Genomic DNA, 17,865 nt, shown 5'->3' with positions numbered 1-17,865 from the left:
AAATCTAAAAAAGCCAAAACATCGTATAATTTAAAACAGAGGAAGTATATACGCCTCTTGAAGAGACATCATTTTTTTATCATGCCAGCGATTTTGAAAAAAAATAATATAGGAGTGGCTCCATATCTTCAACTATAAATTGACTAAACTGATTGAGAAAAACTTTAATAGCTAGAGATAAAGAATCAACTATAAATTGACTAAACCGATTGAGAAACACTTTAATAGTAGAGATAAAGAATAAAGAAATAAGGAGGAATAGAATCTACCGTCACCGCATTTATGCAACAGTGATATATCAAAGATTAGTTACATTTCGGTATCATGTGATTTGACAAAGATGAATTTAACAATAACTTAAACTCTTTTCATTTAAGATGATATCTATATTTAAAGTCGTCGATTTGACATATTGAAGATTTGTAGATTATGTCACTAATTCACTATTGACCGATTTATATGTGATGCCCTGTCCTCGGACATAATTTACTATTAACACCCTACCACAGTGTATGCCTAAAAGTCACCGTTCCAAACTTGTATTGTAATAGGTCCGTAGACAATTTAGGACATGTTTGGACGACTTTGAGCTAATACTAGTTAGATTGAAAATTAGCTAGAGCTAGCTAGCTAGTTGACTAAAAATCAATTGAAGGCTTGGCTAAAAAATTAGTTCATCTATTAGCCATCCTGTTTGGATGAATATGGCTAATTTTAGCTACTCCCTCCATTCCAAATTATAAGACATTCCAATAATCTTGGAGAGTTAAAGAACCTCAAGTTTGACCAAAATCATAAAGAAAATTATGAAGATTTATGACATCAAATAAGTATACTATAAAAATATAATTAATGAGGAATCTAATGATACTTAGTTGACATCATAAATGTTATTATCATACTTCATATAAATTTGGTCAAACTTGATATGCTTTAACTCTCCAAGATCCTTAGAATGACTTATAATTTGGGATAGAGAGGGTAATTTTTAGCTAGCTAACAATTAGCTCTTATATCAAACAGTTCCTTAGTCTAGCGAGTCACAGGACAAATAAGGAGTGAAAAGTACAAAAACACACTATGCAAACATTAAAAAGGTGAAATAGTGCATGCAGTGAACGGAGTAGCAGCAATATGGCTCCGTTCACTGGTCTAAAACTTGGCTGAAACTGGCTGAAAACACTGTTCCGGCTGAATTGTTGTGAGATAAAAACACTATTTCGGCTGAAAAAAGAAGCCGAACAAACCGAATATGGGGTAAGCCGAACAGGGACGTATATGTGGCGAATAGAAATACAAATACAGTCACATAGTTAAGGGAGTACCGTGAATAATAATAAAATCATGTCGCTTAGAGTAAGACTTGGTCAAACCTTAAATAAAAGCTACTAACATCCATAACTTTAAAATTAAATGTATTTTAGTTTGAGAACATGTAATATATATGTAGAATTATTTTTCAAAAGTATTTGCAAAATCTAATAAATTTAAAAGAATTTTTTAAAATACATCGTCTAAGAAATTACCAGTCAAATGCTCAAATGTGGGAATGGGAACTATACAAGTGCTTTTGAGTGAGGTGCTCTAGCTTCACTTTATAAAGGATACATTAAAAAGGTTTATATAGGATGTGTCGGTGTTTCGTAAACCAACGAGTGAATTTATGAGTGTCGCGCTGCTCTAGGAATACGATGGTAGCACTCAAGACACAAGGAAATTATATAGGTTCAAGCCGGAGCCCTATGTCCAGTCTCAGAGAGAGTAACGAGCTCGTGTTCCTCGGTTCAAGTGCTCTGAGGTCTTATAATGGGGTAAGGAGGAATCGGTAGGACGAAAGTCCGAACAGAGTCTCGGAGATTTCGTCCCCTTGAAGGGAGGCCTAGCCGCCCTTATATAGAGTTCGGGGGCCAGATTACAGTAGAGAGATGGGTTCTCCTGATCCGAGTGGTCGAGAGCCCGAGGGAGAGATAAGCGAGTAAACTTGGCCAGCAATCCATCTTGTCTTCTCCTGGCGTCATAGTACGTTCGGGCATGGTCGTCTTCGTGGTCGTCGTGATCTTGATCCCCACGTCATGGCATGGTATGGCGTGATGCTACAATGCCGGTCATGGCGGCACTATTGGCACGGTGGTGGTTCACCAACTATCCTGTGTGGTATGGTCATGTCGTGGCCTCCATCATTGTTCTCTGTTCTCCTGGTGGCGTTGTGGCGACAGTGAGGAAGCAGGTAGCCGCTCTCGGGTTGTGGCGCTACGAGCCTCGACCCTAGGTCACCGAGTAAAGGATCCCGGTGGCCTAGTTAATCTTGTGAGGACAAGGCCGGGGTCATGTGACCCATCCCATAATGGGTGGGGCCGTACGCCCGTCTTGTCGGGTTGAACGCAGGGATGGTGTCTGCCCCGAGATTCCGCGTCCCGAGAGATGGCCACCCTCTCCGTCCTGGCGAAGTGAGCAGAGCGTGCCTGCCCCTGTCAGAGCAGGCGTACTCGATGGCGTCCTTTTCCATGGGCCGAGATGGGGGAGAGGTCGAGCATGACTGCGAAGCGTGCAACGGAAGGAGATGGAAGAGGCCATGATGGACCGCGTGTCTTGGCCCGGGACCTGTGTGGTTTAAGTGGGCCACAGTTGCTAGGCTTCAACTAGCTGGGCCGCCCGAGTGGCTTACCGTTCGGTGCCTTGAGATACAATGGTATCTTGACCCTAACATGATGACACCACTGGTCAAGTTTAGAGACCCACGTGTCAAAGTTTAGGGGTTGAAGGTGAATTTTACTCTATTTTCTTCTACCACGTTATCATATCTGCGGACATCATAATGCCAACTAACCTTTGACATGCATGTCACTGCTGTAAATGTTGTGAAGGTAAATTTGATATCCTTTGTGCACATCGGCCCTGGTTCGTACGTCAGTTTGAGTTTGAAGTGCTATTTTTCTGAATCCAGTACTACTCCAGTGTATCTCAAGTCCTGAACTAATTTCAAGTCCCTTTGAATTTTTTTTTAACAATACTCCTGCTACGTACTAGTACTAGACTACTAGTAGTACACAGACCCGGTGGACATTTTTCGAGAGACCAACAAGCCAAAGAGCAAAGAGCTAGGTGAGGTACGGTATGAGAAGTGTCATGAATCATATGGTGCATATATGTACGTACGTACATACATCGATCCGTCGTGCACTAGTGCTCCTGCATGCAGCAGCTTTTGCACACTCGCAGCACAAAAGTCACGGCCGGGCTTACACACACGCCGACATGCATGCATGCTACATGCACGAGAGTAGCTAGAACACGAAACGCACGAACGCGCTGATTGAACAGACAGCGCGAATTTGTTTTTAGCACGCACGCACGCACGCATGTACAAAGGCTCAAAACAAATGAAAGAATCGTGTCGACGTGTGCCCTCCCGTACGTCTCGACGACCGTCCGTCCGAAGTCGTCATTGGGCGGTCGTCATGATTTGTACCACCGCTCCCCGATGATGATGACTATGGGCGACGACGACGGAGCCGGCGGCGACAGCGGCACCCTGCTTCTCCTTGGTCACTGCCTCGTCGTCGTCGTCGTCGTCGGAGACGGGGGACGGCATCAGCAGCGGCAGCGGCACGGCGGGGTCGGCCAAGACGATGTGGCACTCGAGCGCGGCGCAGTAGCGGGCGAAGGTGTCGGGGGCGACGTTGAGGCGGAAGCGGAGCGCGAAGAGGAGGTGCAGCTCCAGCGCGTTCATCTCCGACAACTCCACGCCGCCCACCCGCGCGAAGTAGGCGTTGTTGTAGTGCCTGCGTGAGATCATGCAAAATGAGTAAGCAACAAGACGTACAGATGCATATATGATTGATGAAGGCAGGACAGGAACGAACATGATCGTCGGTTTGGTTTCTGCATTTCTTTTCATTGAAATTTCCCCTCTCTCTCTCTGGTAGGTGAGGATGGGGATCCGGACGAAGGACAGCGAGCGAGAGCAACGACGACATCACAGCTAGCCTGGCGAGCGAGCGAGCTGGACGTCCCAACTGACGACACCGCGCACACACGCCACAGACACACCTACCGCTACCGGCTGGCCTGTTGTTTAGGGTGCGTTTAGATCCAAAATTTTTTGGATTTTGGCTCACTGTAGCATTTCGTTTGTATTTGGTAATTAGTGTCTAATTATGGACTAATTAGGTTCAAAAGTTTCGTCTCACGATTTCTTGACCAACTGTGTAATTAGTTTTTTTTTCGTCTACATTTAGTACTCCATGCATATACCGTAAGATTTGATGTGACGGTTACTATGCAAAATTTTTTGGGAACTAAACGGGGCCTTAGTTATGGCAGGTCAGGATGCACAAATGGCTGTGCTGCTACCTGCTCACCAGCCGGAGCCAGGAGGTAGATAGGAATGATCAATAGGATATAGGGACATTTATTTAATTTAATATATATACATACGTTTTGCATGCATGTGAGTACTTGGCCGGGTAGCCGGGCCATTATATAACTGGGGCTGGAGTACATGCATACCAGTATATAGTATGTCCCAGATAAATACAGTTGGAATTGGAATTTTCTACTCTCTTTAGCTGCTGGAGCAGCGTATATATCATCACGGCAACAAATGAAAACCTAACGAGGCCTTGTTTAGATTGCTTCAAAGTTCTAAGTTTTTTCACTCTCTCTCCGTCATATCAATTTTTGAACGCATGTATGGAGCATTAAATGTAGGTAAAAAAAATAACTAAGAGCAAGGCTAATAATATAGCCGGCTTGCTGGCTGTAAGGTTCTTTGCAGCCTTCTCTCAGCCCACTCATACAGTAGTTAGCTCTTTACGGTTAATATATGGTCCACTTGTCTCTCTCACAGACTTTTTTGGTTCTTGTGCCCAAGCCGGCTGTAAGCTTACAGCCCGCTTCTCCTCTCTCTCCTCCCCTCTCCTCCACCTCAGCATTTAGCCGGCTTACAGCCTGCTATTATACTTGCTCTAATTGCAAAGTTTGGTTGTAAATCACGAGACGAATCTTTTAAGCCTAGTTAATCTATGATCGGATAAAGTTTGTCAAATACAAACGAAACATGCTGCAGTGTCCAGATTGCAAAAATTTGCAATCTAAACGAGGCCCGAATTGGTTGACAGGTCATCAGGTAGCAGGTACCGAGCTAGTGGAAACTGGAAAGGCAGTGGTGATGCGTCCGCGGCTCCATGAGATCATGACTCGGCGACTCGCATTCTTCTTCTTCTTCTTTTTGGGCGGGCGGGAAATGTTTATCCAAGGTACTAGGCCGGACCGTGTGACACTAATCGTCGGCAGGGCAGTGCTACCGCTAGTCCGCTACTACGGTTATTAGTCAACTCTGGCATAGCTGTATAGCTGGATGTAGTTATTCCGTGGCCAATTGGCCGTGGCGTGGCGCCTGCTCCTCAATCAATTTCACAGCCGGGCTCGGGGAAATGCAAGCTGATTACTACCTACTGGTATTAACAGCCAGCTACCGATCCAAGATGAGCAGGGCGCAATGGAGACGAACGTACACATGATTGATCCTTGACCAAAGGCCACGGCAGTGCAGTGTAGATAGCAAAATACTCGACTCACCTGTCGTCCATGAACTTGGCGGCGACCAGGACGGAGGTGATGAGGAGGCGGTGCACGGTGTACGAGTCGATGCCGACCGACACCGGCGCCTCCTCGTCGGCACCCCGGCCCCGCGCGAGGCGGTCGAGGTAGACGTAGGCGACGACGAAGCAGGCGGGGCTGCACCCGGCGTACTGGTATATCCGCTCCACGTACCGCCGCACGGGGATCCCCGGCAGCGCGCGGCCCCGGAACGCCGCCGACGCGGCGGCAGCGCCCTCGCCCTCGGCGTCGCCGCGCTCCGCTGCGCGCTCCAGCAGCCCCGCCAGAACGGCCACCACACGGGGCGCGCGCGCCTTGCTGCTCCGCGGCGACGGCGGCTCCATGGCGCGCGGGGCTAGGGGGGAGCTGAGGGAGTGGTGCTGGTGGGTGGTGGGTGGTGGTGGTCGCGGCCAGGCGAAGGGACGAGCGAGGGCCGGGGAGTAGAAGAGGGAGGCTGGCTAGCTGCCTGGTGGTGTGGTGCGCTGGCACTGGCAGAGCGACAGCCGACAGCCGACCGACCGGCCGCGACGTTTGCTCGCGGACAAGGATGGTTTCTTGTTGGGTTTCAGCTTCCGTATCGCGGAGGCGTAAAGTGAAGGATGACGCCTTTGGTTTGGTGACGAGGAGGAGGCGAGAACCGCCGGACCGAACCGAAGCAACCGACGAGGAGTTGAGGTAGAAGCTCCTGCTAGCTGCTGCTGATGATGATCGTTTTGATTGTTGGTATGGCGCGATCCCATCGGCATCGGCATCGGCATCGATATGTATGGTGTCCCGTGTCCGCAAGGCTGCAAACGTGATGTTCTCTCTCTCGAGTCGCGCGTGCTTCAACAGGAAAGCAAAGCCGAAAGCCCGAAACCGAAAGAGACCCGAACGCGAGCGCCTGCTGCGGTTAAACAAAGCAGAGCCAGGCGCCGACATATATAGGATAGGAGTATTGCTAGCTGCAGCCTACAGGCTTTGGCCTGTGTCGGTCCGACGTCCAACTCCATCTACTAGGCATCTACTGCCGCATTGACCATTGATAAAAAGAAAGGGATGTCTTCCTTGGCTTCCTGTCCTGCGGCGGATTTGGAGGATTACTGTACACACGTTTTTCAACAACAGCCAGCCTAGACTGGACATCCGGGAGAGACAACCACTGTCCTATCGTCGCCCTGTTATAATTCAACAACGAACCGTATTTTTCTCTCGCCGTAAATCTACTTTCAGCCAAGCGAACAGGACTCGCATCGCTGCCATTCGGCCAACATCGATGCGCGTGCGATGTGATGAGGCAGCCACCACCACCCCGCCCGTGCACCCTACTACTCCCCCTCTCCCTATACCACCGGTCGACGGCACGGCAGCGCGTCGGTCTCACTCATCCCCCCGCCGCCGGTCCGCTCCCACTGCCCATATCCGCTCGTTACGCCGGCGGGCGGCGGCAACACCGCAGCACTCTGGTGCGCTCGTGACAGGCGACGCGTTCCAGCTACCAGAAACGCGTGACAACCACACAGGATTGGACCGTGCAACGGCAACATCTTAACTGCATTCCATCCATCTACAGAGTTTTCAGGCCAGCAAACACCGGCATGCAGATCCAATTTGTTGCAGCGCTCGTATCGTATACAGTATGCAACCAAACCGTACCAGATTCATTCACAGGACGACTAATAACAAACTAAGAGATGAAGAAAACAAAGAAACACTCTCAGTTCTTTCGGTTCCACCACAAGAACCCAGTTACTCCTCCCTATATATATGTGGGAGCTTCCATTCATATTGTAGTACTATACTCGTACGTAGCATCAGGCAGCCCGTGCCTTCAGTGTTCCAGGTGAGAAAAGACACCGCTCACGACCTCTTCTTCCTCTTCTTGTCCTCCGACTTGTCAGACGCGTTCTTGAGCTGCATGCACAGTTCAGTTCAGTCAGTCAATCAGACATCACCACCAGCAGAGAGAGATCATGCATGAACAAACTCCACCAATCCGACAAGAGCTCTCACCATGATGACGAGGATGCGGACAAGGACAGCCACGAAGTCGGTGAAGAGGGTGAGGGCGTGCTTGATGTAGTCCATGTCGCCGTGGTGCGCCCTCTCGATGATCTCCTGCGTGTCGTACACCATGTACCCCAGGAAGATGAGCAGACCAAAGTAAACCTGCAGGCCGGATCAAAGCTGATTAAGGAATATGCTCGATCAAATTAAAGAGCGGATAGTGGCAGGCACGTCTGATCGATGACGATCTCTCACCTCAAACATGAAGCTGCTAGTGGAGTGGCCAAAGATGGAGGCGGCGAACTGCAGCCAGAGCAGGATGGAGAGCCCAGAAGAGAGCAGCCCTCCCAGGTAGAGGTACTCCCTGCGCTTGGCCACCACGGCGGCGCAAGAGAAGCACGCGAACGCAATGGCAGTCCCCACAAACGCTGTCACCAGGATGCTGAGGAAAAACAACATACAAGCAACAGGGTAGCTTCAGTCGGTGCACCAAAAGATAAAACATTTGCTGAGCCTGAGCAGCAACAGCAGTTCAACCACAAATCTCTGCCTCTATAATAGCACTCTGATGAACTAGTATGAATATAGTTCTGAATTCAGCATAAAAAAGCATCAGTTGATCATGCATGCCTAGGTTAACCACAAATTTCTCTCTTGATGGCACTGTGAACCCAGTAGAGTATACTTAGTCCGGAATTCAGCATAAACAAACATCAATTCATCATGCCAAAATATAAAAAGAAACAAGATAAAGAACTTTGACACCATCAAATGAAAGTAACAGTGCCCAGACATTTCAGGCTACCCAAGGCTAGCAATAGTAGTATGTTCATCCATCCAAGGAGAGGATGCACAAGCTAAATGTTCAGGACTGATGATTATCTTCAGAAAATTGCTCAATGCTTAAATTCATTTCTTATGTCAACCCATGCCAAGATCCTATCAAGCAATTAGGAAGCAACCTTTTCTTTTTCCAAATACAAAGTGCTACAACATGCATGTGGAGCACCTTTTGACAAAAGGGGTAAAGCATGAATAGGCAAAGCAAAACAAAGGGCAAAATCAATTCTATAACTAGGTGCCGAAATTTTGCACCTATAAGGGGCATGCAAACTTTTTACTGGCTTTAGCTCCAAAATTGGGATAAAGAAGTATAACTAGTGACAGCATCATGCATGTATGTGCCGCATGTCTGTTTGAGATGAATTGCCTAGCTATAACATCATGCATGATGATTCACTGAAAGTGACAGTTCTCAGAAAGCAACTTAAAATTCTTATGAGAAGATCGCACTGTAATTTTACAGTACATGCAAAAAAAAATCTCCTTCTCTGACCTCGAAATCCCAGTCACTACCGAAAAACTGCGGCAAGAATAGAAGCAGACAGCGACTGGCAGGAGAGACAAGTAGGCAATACACACATCCCATAGAAGCAGCACGTAAGTCGCTGTCAATGCCCGAAGATTATCGACATGTTCGTTTCGCTTATAAGCCGTACTTTTTCAGCCGACGAACAATATTTTTCTCTCACAACAAATCAGCCAACGATAATTTCAGCCATATCTTATCAGCCAAACAAACAGGGCAAAGTCATCATCATCTAAGCATTTATTTACTACAACTTGTCCGCTCATGCATGATCAAACTCGTAGTGTTTAGTTTTGATTAATCAGTAGCGCACAGCGCAGGTAATTTCCGAGAGACAAGTGCGAGGTAAGTTCGTTGTTACCTTGGGTCAAATTCCACGGCGAGCTTGATGAGGGGTCCAACCGAAGCCCCTTCCAGGAGGGCAGCCGCCATCAGCAGCCCATACCTCTTCCTCTGCACATGCACAAGCACGGACGAACAGGGCAACACATTGAGAAAGAGAAAAGTCAGCACAGACGCAATTGACATTTTCGGTTTGTCAAATTTCTCGCTCGCGAGCCTGCACAGCTTGCGAGATGCCGAGCAAGGTCAACTGACGAAGGAGGGACGAACAAACCTCCTCGTAGACGGGCACCGAGAAGAGCCAGGCGATGCTGCCGACGCAGCCGAGCGTGGTCAGCATCCCGCCGATGTTCCAGACGACGTGCAGGTAAGCGCCCACCGCCGACGAGGCCAGCGCCACGCATAGGGTGAGGTAAACCTGCAGGCAACCAAACCAAACCAAAACCGACAACCACAGTCAGATTTGAATTGAATTAAATAAATTATAATTACTGGATGGAGCAACTAACTAATAACCGCCGTCAGAACGACGTGTGACATATCACACGGTTGCAAGATCGCACCAAGCATAATAAGGTGCATAAATAAACAAGTAACCGAAATGCAACGCATGGAATCGACTTGCTGAAAAGTTTATATCGATCAATCACATATTATTATTATTCGAATCGAATCATGTTCTTGTGTGACGAATCAATCAATCGGTGGCATTGGCAGTTCTCAACGCAAGGAATACAGCACGCGCGAATCAGAAATTCCTAGGCAAAAGCAACACGCAAACCGCAGGTTGTGATGATGATATAATAATAAACAGACGAAATTCCATTGCGTAAGGAAATCCCCACGAAACCACCAACTGATAAAAAAAATACTAAAGGCTAATTGCGTGAATCGCCTTCACATTCCGCGGGTAGAACAACAGAATCCGCTGTTTTCACTGAACAATTTGAACCCGACCAAAAAAGGACAATTCGAACAGAGGTGCAATCCAAACCACCGGGCGCACAAATCTAAACCAGCCCACAGAGGACGCAAGCCTGGATGGAACACGATGGCAAATTGGCACGTACGAAGGCGAACGACCGAGGCCAACCGGGAAAAAAATAGCCCCCCAAAAATTGTGAAAACAGCCATCGAAACTGTGAGATTATAACACCACCTCACCTCACCTGTACGCTTGTCTTTTCGTCCGTATTTTTTCAGCGAAGAATAAAGGACCGGTGTTTTTCTCTCAAAGCTAATCAGCCAACGATCCTTTCCAGCTTATCTTTTCAGCAAAACGAACAGGATCCGTTGCCACATTCCACCCCCAAATCCCCAAAACAAAGCCAAATAAACCGGCTATGCAGAGAAACACCGGCGTAGTAGGGCCGGGACGACGAGCGAGAAACGCAAGCACGACGAGAAGAAGAACGGGAGGGTGGCGGTACGTACGAGCTTGAGGTGGGTCTGGACGGCGGGGGTGATCTGGCGGAAGTTCTTGAGCGAGTCGTAGCCCCAGCCGCTGCCGCCGTACGCCGTCGCGCCGTACGGCCCCGAGGAGGAGGAGGATGTCGAGTAGAAGGCGTCCATCGCTTCCGGCTCCGGCGGGTGTCGTCCCTCTGGTAGACGCGAAACGGATCGGGGGGATTGGTCTGCCTCGCACCACACGCAAAGAGCCTGTCGGCTTTTGATATGCTTTGGCGGTGCTGGTTCGGATGGATGGATTTGGAATTCGGAATGGAGTCGTCTCGTGGTGGGTCGGAACCAGGTTGTTCTCGTCTCGTGGGTTTGATCTGAGAGAATGCAAGGGGCCGAGAGGCGGTTTATATATGGGGGGCGGCGGGCGGCGGTGGGATTCGCGAGGAAGGAAGCGGACACGCACTGGGCTGGTAGTTTTCGCGAAGGGACACCCCCCGCAAAGCCTCCTCTCGCGACTGCTCCAGAAGTTTCCTCATGTCACGAGTACCGGTTCTAGTTCTACCAATGCGCTGCGCACGCTGCCCCGCACGCTGTTTTGTTTTCGTTCACGTCCGGATCTTCTGATGCGCGTTTGCCATGCATGCCAAACACATTTTGCCCAGCTCATGTTTATTCCCTTTGTCGCAGAAATAATATGTATAATGTAATTTTACAACAATTGTTTAATACGAATATTAATACTACTTACTCCCTCTATATATTGGTAATTCAAGTCGTTTTGGACAGCAACACGGTCTCCAAACCATGAAATTTGACTCCTTATTTTTATAAAAGATATTTATTGGAAATGATGTCTGTATATTTTTATGAAATTACTCTTGAAGACAAATTTATTCATATGGTTTTCATATTTCCAAACTCAACAACTTAAAAGTTATTTCATGATTTATATTTCCAATGTTTGACCCAAGACTTGTCTAAAACGACTTGAATTACCCGTATGGAGGGAGTATCATACTAAATAAATATTATTATATATAATAAATTTTCTAATATATTTATCCTGAGTCTTAAATGTTAATATTGTTTTTTTTTCATAAATTCAGACAATTTAACTGAGTTAGCCTGATCATGATAAAATTTAAAATCGTGTCTTTTCTGAAACGGGGGTACTAGTAGAGTCGTACGTCATCAATCATTCCCATACTGCCCTCGGTATGAAGCTTTCGGTGATTCGTACGTGTACCATCTTCGTTGGTCTGTTTGAGCATTCCACTTTCGCGTGACTACAGTTTTTGTCGAAGAGGTGCAAATATCGCAGCGATCCAAGGTCGAGATAACGATTTGTATTATGAGTAAATTTCTAATTAGTCATAAATAAATTTTACAAACAACATATTCCATCGTCGTCGGCCAATGTACAATCCGTGCACAAATGTAAACACTCCCATCGTCGCATTTAGATTCTGTTCATGAATCCAAGCATTTCTGCTTCCGTGATCCAACACTTTGTGTCCACCGTCATTTCATTAGTTCTTTTTATTTTGTTTATTTACGGCATGGCTTAACTCACAGCATGTTCGTTTGACTATGGCTTGTCGTAAATGATCATAAATTTTTAGCCAAAACGGTATTTTTCTCTCACACAAATCAACCAACAATATTTCTTTACGAACCAGCTAGCAACGATACGATCCAGTGTCACTGGAACCGGATACTTTACCTCACGATATGGCCATGTCAGCTGCCCGTTGCAGGCTTTGGCATTAAGAAAGAGAGAGGCCAAGCGCGCGCGGGAACGCCACGTGGCCGGCAGCGCGCGCCCGCGTCTCGGCGAGCGGCCATCGATGACGCAAACTGCCGTGGACGGACCAATTCCGCGTCTCCACGTGGTGGGCACGATCCCGGACCCGTGAAGAAGCTTCGGGCCCGGTCGCGCAGGCGCCCGAGTGCGCTCATCCAGTACGTACTGCTGGCAGGCGGGCCCCGGGAACCTTCGGGAGTGGCGCTTGCTTGCTTTGCTGCCGCCCCGCGCTTCCAGAATCTGGTCCCGCTGGCCTGTGGGCCCGGCTGTGCAGAATTGCAGATGCGCTTTTCGGTCAGGGTCCACGACGGTCGTCATGCCTGTCCGGTTCGATTTTCTCCGTATTCGGGCGGCCCAACGTGATTTTCTTCTGAAATGAGGAAAGGGAAGGCCACGACGTGTACGTATTTGAAAAATTCCGCCGGTGGCTACTGCGCGTACTACTACTACTAATACGAATCGTATTGCGTATATATACGCGTGTAAATTTGTCAAATCTAGTCATCTAGACTTCTTCTTCAAGCATAATTCAGGGAAACTTATGCGCTCCTGCCTAGGGATCTTTTCTTACTCCTCATCTCAAGATTCAAACAGAAGATGAAAATTCAGAGCGACAGATTGATTAGTGGGAAGAGGGAATAATCTTCAAACCCCTAAGTTATCATGTTTGTTGGCTGAGCTTATAATATATTTAATCTGCTTGCAGCGGACCTTATAGCATGGCTAATAATATAATCCACTGTTAGCTACATATACATTTATTTATTTCTCAATTATCAACATGTTCATATAATAGTTGGCTACTAGAACATACTTCATCATTAATACATAAACCCACTTTCTCCTCATAAAGTTTTTGAGCTCGCGCATCAGCTGGCTGTAAAAATTACAGCTCACTTCTCTTCTCTCCCAGGCCCGGCCCTGGATGCGGGCAAGCGGGGCGGCCGCCCTGGCCCCCCAACTAGGTAGGGCCCCACCCCAAGTATGCAAATACCATGTATATTAGTATTTGGATTTGGCCCAGTACCTGACTGAACATTGCTGGCCTGCAGTCCTGGCGTCCACGAGAAGGATGAACTGCTGACAGAAAGAAAGAACTAGCGTCCGTGAGAAGCCACACGCAGACTCCTCCAGGGCGGGCGGACGCGACACGCGCGGCGGCGGCGGCGACCGGCAACGTGAGACGCGAGGGCGCGGCTGTTGCGCCTGCGCGACGGCGCGAGGCGAGACCGCGACTCCGTGAGACGCTGGACTCGACGCCACGCGACGCTGCCGACGCGCTGCGATCTCCGCGACACCGCCCAACCCAGACGAGCGACGACGAATCGCGGTGAGCCACACTGAGCCAGCAACGCGAGTAGATGTCTAGATGAGTTACTTTTTTTAGCTAATTGTTTCTCTAAATCTTAACAGCATCATGTCATCAAGAAAGTATGCTTCTGGCAGTGAGAAAAGGAAAAAGAAAGCACAAATAGATGAGTTCATACAATCACAGAGGGGTTCTATGCATAAGTTTTTGAAGAATAATCCAAACACTTCAAGAGATCCAAACGAGTTGGCGATAGTTGTCTGGAAGGAACCAACACAGATTATTCCAGAAGATGAAGGTCCTCCTGATGACAATGTTGGCATTAACATGGCAGAAAACAATGTGAGTAATGATGAGCACATATTTAATTCAAATACTACAGAAAATAGTAGTCTTGATGAGGAACCGGTGTGTCACATGGATATTTATGATCCAAGAAATTAGGATAATCTTGATAACAAAGCAAGGGATATATTAGTTGAAAAGGGGCCTATAAGAGAAGATAATATTGTATTCCCTTTCGACGATAATTTAAGGCATTTTGCATATTCTCATTATCATAGAAAAATGAGTAATGGAGAGCTACGTGACAGGAAATGGCTAGTTTATTCCAAACACTTGGATAAAGTATTTTGCTTTTGCTGTAAGCTTTTTAATTCTAAAAAGTGCAAGAGTTCATTGGGGAATGGTGGGTATAGAGACTGGAAACATATCAATGAGAGGCTGAAGGAACATGAAATTACTGTTGAGCATATTACCAATATGAACTCATGGAATGAATTGAGAACTAGATTAGGCAAACAAGAGACAATTGATAAAGAGTTACAGCAGCAAATCTCCAAGGAGAAAGAGCGCATGAGGCAAGTACTAATGAGAATAGTTGCCATTGTAAAATTCCTTGGTAGACGTAATTTGGCTTTTAGAGGATCTAACGAGCAGCTTTATAATGGCCAAAATGGCAATTTCTTAGCTTGTGTTGAGATGGTCGCAGAGTTTGATTTGGTAATGCAAGACCATCTTAGACGTATTCAAATAATGATCTTCATTATCATTATCTTAGCCACAAAATTCAGAATGAATTGATTTCTCTTATGGCTTCTGACATTACAAATTCTATCATCAAGATTGTTAAATAGGCCAAATATTTCTCAGTTATTCTTGATTGCACCTCAGATGTTAGTCATCAAGAACAAATGACTTTGTTGGTTCGATGTGTTAACATGAGTGGAGGTAAAATTAAAATAGAGGAGTATTTTCTTGGTTTTCTGAGGGTAGATGACACATCTGGTTCTGGGCTCTTCAATGTTTTGGTTGATTCCATTAAGTCCTTTGGTCTTAACATCGATGACATTAGGGGGACAAGGTTATGATAATGGTTCTAATATGAAAGGAAAACACAAGGGAGTTCAAAGTCGATTGCGTGATATAAATCCAAGAGCCTTGTATATGCCATGTGCTTGCCACAGTCTTAATCTTACTCTTTGTGATATGGCTAAGTCTTGTAGCAAAGCTGACTCCTTTTTTGGAATTGTGCAACGGATATATGTCTTATTTGCTGGTTCTACTAAAAGATGGAAATTTTTGCTTGATCATATTGATGGTTTAACTGTGAAATCTTTGTGCAACACACGTTGGGAGAGTCGTATTAAAAGTGTTGCAGCAATTATATATCAAGCTCCTCAGCTAAGGGCAGCTTTACTTGCATTGAGTGAAGATAGAGATGTAGAACCAAAGGATAGAAGTGATGCAAAGAATTTATTTGAAGTACTTGGCAGCTTTGAATTTATATTTGGCATGATGTTTTATTTGCTGTCAATAAAGTAAGCAAAAAGTTGCAGTCACCGTCTATGTGCATTGAGTCTACCATGAAGCAGATACAAGGCATAATGGATTACTTTAAAACCTATAGAAATGATGGGTATGCTTCTAGTAAGGTCAATGCAACGGAAATTGCATCTGAAATGGGTGTTGAGCCATCGTTCCCAGTAAAGCGACGTGCTCTTAGAAAGAAGCATTTTGATGAATATAATAGTGCGGAAGCACTCTTGGAAGGTGAGAAGAAATTTAAAGTTAGTTACTTCGCGGTTATAATTGATATGGCAGTCTATTCATTGGAGACTAGATTTCAAGAATTGGAATCATTCAGAGAATTATTTGGATTTTTAATGAGTTCAGCAAACTTGAAGGCATTGGATGGTCCTGAGCTAAAGTTGTGTTGCACAACACTAGCAGCAGTTTCTCTCTAAATGGTTCATCTGACATTGATTTAAATGATCTAATTTCTGAGTTGAGTGTTCTACAATTCACTTTGCCAGATACACCAATGACAGCTATGGAGATTTTTTGAGTTTGTTACAAAGGCTGATTGTTATCCTAATGCTTCCATTGCTTATCGGATCTTGTTTACTATGCCTGTGACTATGGCATCATCTGAAAGAAGCTTCTCAAAACTAAAATTGTTGAAGAACTATTTGAGATCTATAATGTCTCAAGAGAGGTTAAATGGTTTGGCAACATTATGCATTGAGAAGCGATTGTTGGATGAGATCGATATTGATACCATCATCAATGACTTCGCATCGAGGAATGTTAGAAGGATTTTTAAGGTAATTTAATATAGGAATTTTTAAGGTAATTTAATATTTATGAATTGTTTCATATGAATATTGCTATTGCATCCGCAGTTAAGTGTTTATATATATGTATTTACATTTAGTACTATCAATGTCATGTATGTATAAAGGCCCTGGATTGTGGTTTCGCCCTGGGCCTCAAAAAAATCAGGGCCGGCCCTGTTCTCTCCCCTTCATTTCAACGTAAAAGCTTACTTATTATAGCTCTAATTATATTTGCTCTTAGAGTAGCACAAAGCTTCCTAGGTAAATATCTCGGACCACCTCTCCACAATAGGAAACTTAAAAGGATTCATGTTCAGTCGTTGATCGATGCTACCAGAGGAAAGGCAAACCCCTCTCATCGTTTGGCAGAGAGACCTTGGTTAAAGTTGTCCTCACCTCCCAACCAATTTATCATTTGACATTATTCCCTTTGGAAAAATGGCTTCCTCATAGAATTGCCGCTTTCGAAGGATCTTCCTCTGGAAGGTAGAGAACCCGGAAGATGCTTCGGAGGATTTTGCCCTAGCAAAATGGATAATTATCGGCCTGTTCGGCAGCCTGTATTCGGCTTATAAGCATTGACTTATCAGCCAACGAACATTATTTTCTCTCACACCAAACCAGTCAGCAGTACTTTCAGCCATGGCTTATAAGCCAATCCAGCCAAAACGAACAGGCTGTATGACTATATAGATCAAAAGAAAAGGCACACTATGCCAGAAATCCTAATAGCGGACGGCCCTAAATTTCATCAGACATATGGAACTCTCCCATCTGATGTGATGATGTGTTTCATCATAGACTGGTAATAACTGGTCCATGATGTCACATTTCATCACATACTCCAACACTTGTACGGTCGTTTCACCCGTCTGTGATGATACAACGAATACCCGACTCTATCTAATGTAGTCTAATAAAAGACATGGATTTATAGCAAAGAAGTTTGACTACTTGAGAAATGAGATGTGCAGTTATTTTAGGACAGAAGGAGCACACGTGTATTTGATCTTTAAATTTAATCTATATATGCCTAGTATCTAATATTAAAGGACCAAAACAAACAAGGCCAATATCTATAAGATCATATTTCCTGTGTTACCCAAATATATTTTATGATGAATACAATAACACCAACTCCAATCTATATAATTATTTAGTCATTAGTCAAAGTCGAAAATATTCAACTTTAAGAGGAAGTTTAATTTGCTGAGAAGGTAGCAGGTAACCAAAGTCAGGAACCTTGGGATCACAAGCGAGGCCTAGCTTATGTTGAAATTTGGCTTATGCTAATGCTGATATGATGCTGAAATGTTGTAGGGGAAAAACACTGTTTCATGACTGAAAAGTAGTGCTGAATAAGCTCAAACGAACAGGGCGAAACTATCAGCTTTTTTCTTACAGGTACTCCGTACAAATAAGATGCATGGAAATT

At 45.6% G+C, this 17,865-nt stretch overlaps 2 protein-coding genes and 1 pseudogene across 2 annotated transcripts; 1 reads left to right on the top strand and 2 right to left on the bottom strand.

Annotated features, from left to right (window-relative positions):
• Positions 1-3,122: 3,122 nt before the first annotated feature.
• LOC136475580 (cyclin-P4-1-like) lies at positions 3,123-6,059 on the bottom strand. Its single transcript, XM_066473080.1, has 2 exons — positions 5,581-6,059; positions 3,123-3,782 (listed from the first exon to the last, which is right to left on the bottom strand). The coding sequence occupies exons 1-2, from the start codon at positions 5,943-5,945 to the stop codon at positions 3,443-3,445; spliced, it is 705 nt and encodes a 234-aa protein (XP_066329177.1). The 5' UTR covers positions 5,946-6,059; the 3' UTR covers positions 3,123-3,442.
• A 1,152-nt stretch (positions 6,060-7,211) lies between these two features.
• LOC136475579 (bax inhibitor 1) lies at positions 7,212-11,084 on the bottom strand. The gene is made up of 6 exons (XM_066473079.1): positions 10,733-11,084; positions 9,573-9,716; positions 9,318-9,409; positions 7,843-8,029; positions 7,594-7,749; positions 7,212-7,494 (listed from the first exon to the last, which is right to left on the bottom strand). The coding sequence occupies exons 1-6, from the start codon at positions 10,868-10,870 to the stop codon at positions 7,441-7,443; spliced, it is 771 nt and encodes a 256-aa protein (XP_066329176.1). The 5' UTR covers positions 10,871-11,084; the 3' UTR covers positions 7,212-7,440.
• A 2,836-nt stretch (positions 11,085-13,920) lies between these two features.
• Positions 13,921-16,058, top strand: LOC136468490 (uncharacterized; annotated as a pseudogene).
• The last annotated feature ends 1,807 nt before the right edge of the window (positions 16,059-17,865 follow it).

Source organism: Miscanthus floridulus, chromosome 8 (assembly GCF_019320115.1).
Source record: "Miscanthus floridulus cultivar M001 chromosome 8, ASM1932011v1, whole genome shotgun sequence".
NCBI lineage: Eukaryota > Viridiplantae > Streptophyta > Magnoliopsida > Poales > Poaceae > Miscanthus > Miscanthus floridulus.
Note: the sequence above shows the minus strand (reverse complement) of the source record. Positions and strands in the feature narration are given on the sequence as shown.

Excerpts from the sequence above, each read along its gene's own strand:
- LOC136475580 (XM_066473080.1), bottom strand. The coding sequence starts at position 5,945 with ATGGAGCCGCCGTCGCCGCGGAGCAGCAAGGCGCGCGCGCCCCGTGTG. Across the intron at positions 3,783-5,580 it reads GCCAAGTTCATGGACGACAG|GCACTACAACAACGCCTACT; the intron begins GTGAGTCGAGTA and ends GATCTCACGCAG.
- LOC136475579 (XM_066473079.1), bottom strand. The coding sequence starts at position 10,870 with ATGGACGCCTTCTACTCGACATCCTCCTCCTCCTCGGGGCCGTACGGC. Across the intron at positions 9,717-10,732 it reads TCCAGACCCACCTCAAGCTC|GTTTACCTCACCCTATGCGT; the intron begins GTACGTACCGCC and ends GGTTGCCTGCAG. Across the intron at positions 7,495-7,593 it reads TCCGCATCCTCGTCATCATG|CTCAAGAACGCGTCTGACAA; the intron begins GTGAGAGCTCTT and ends CTGTGCATGCAG.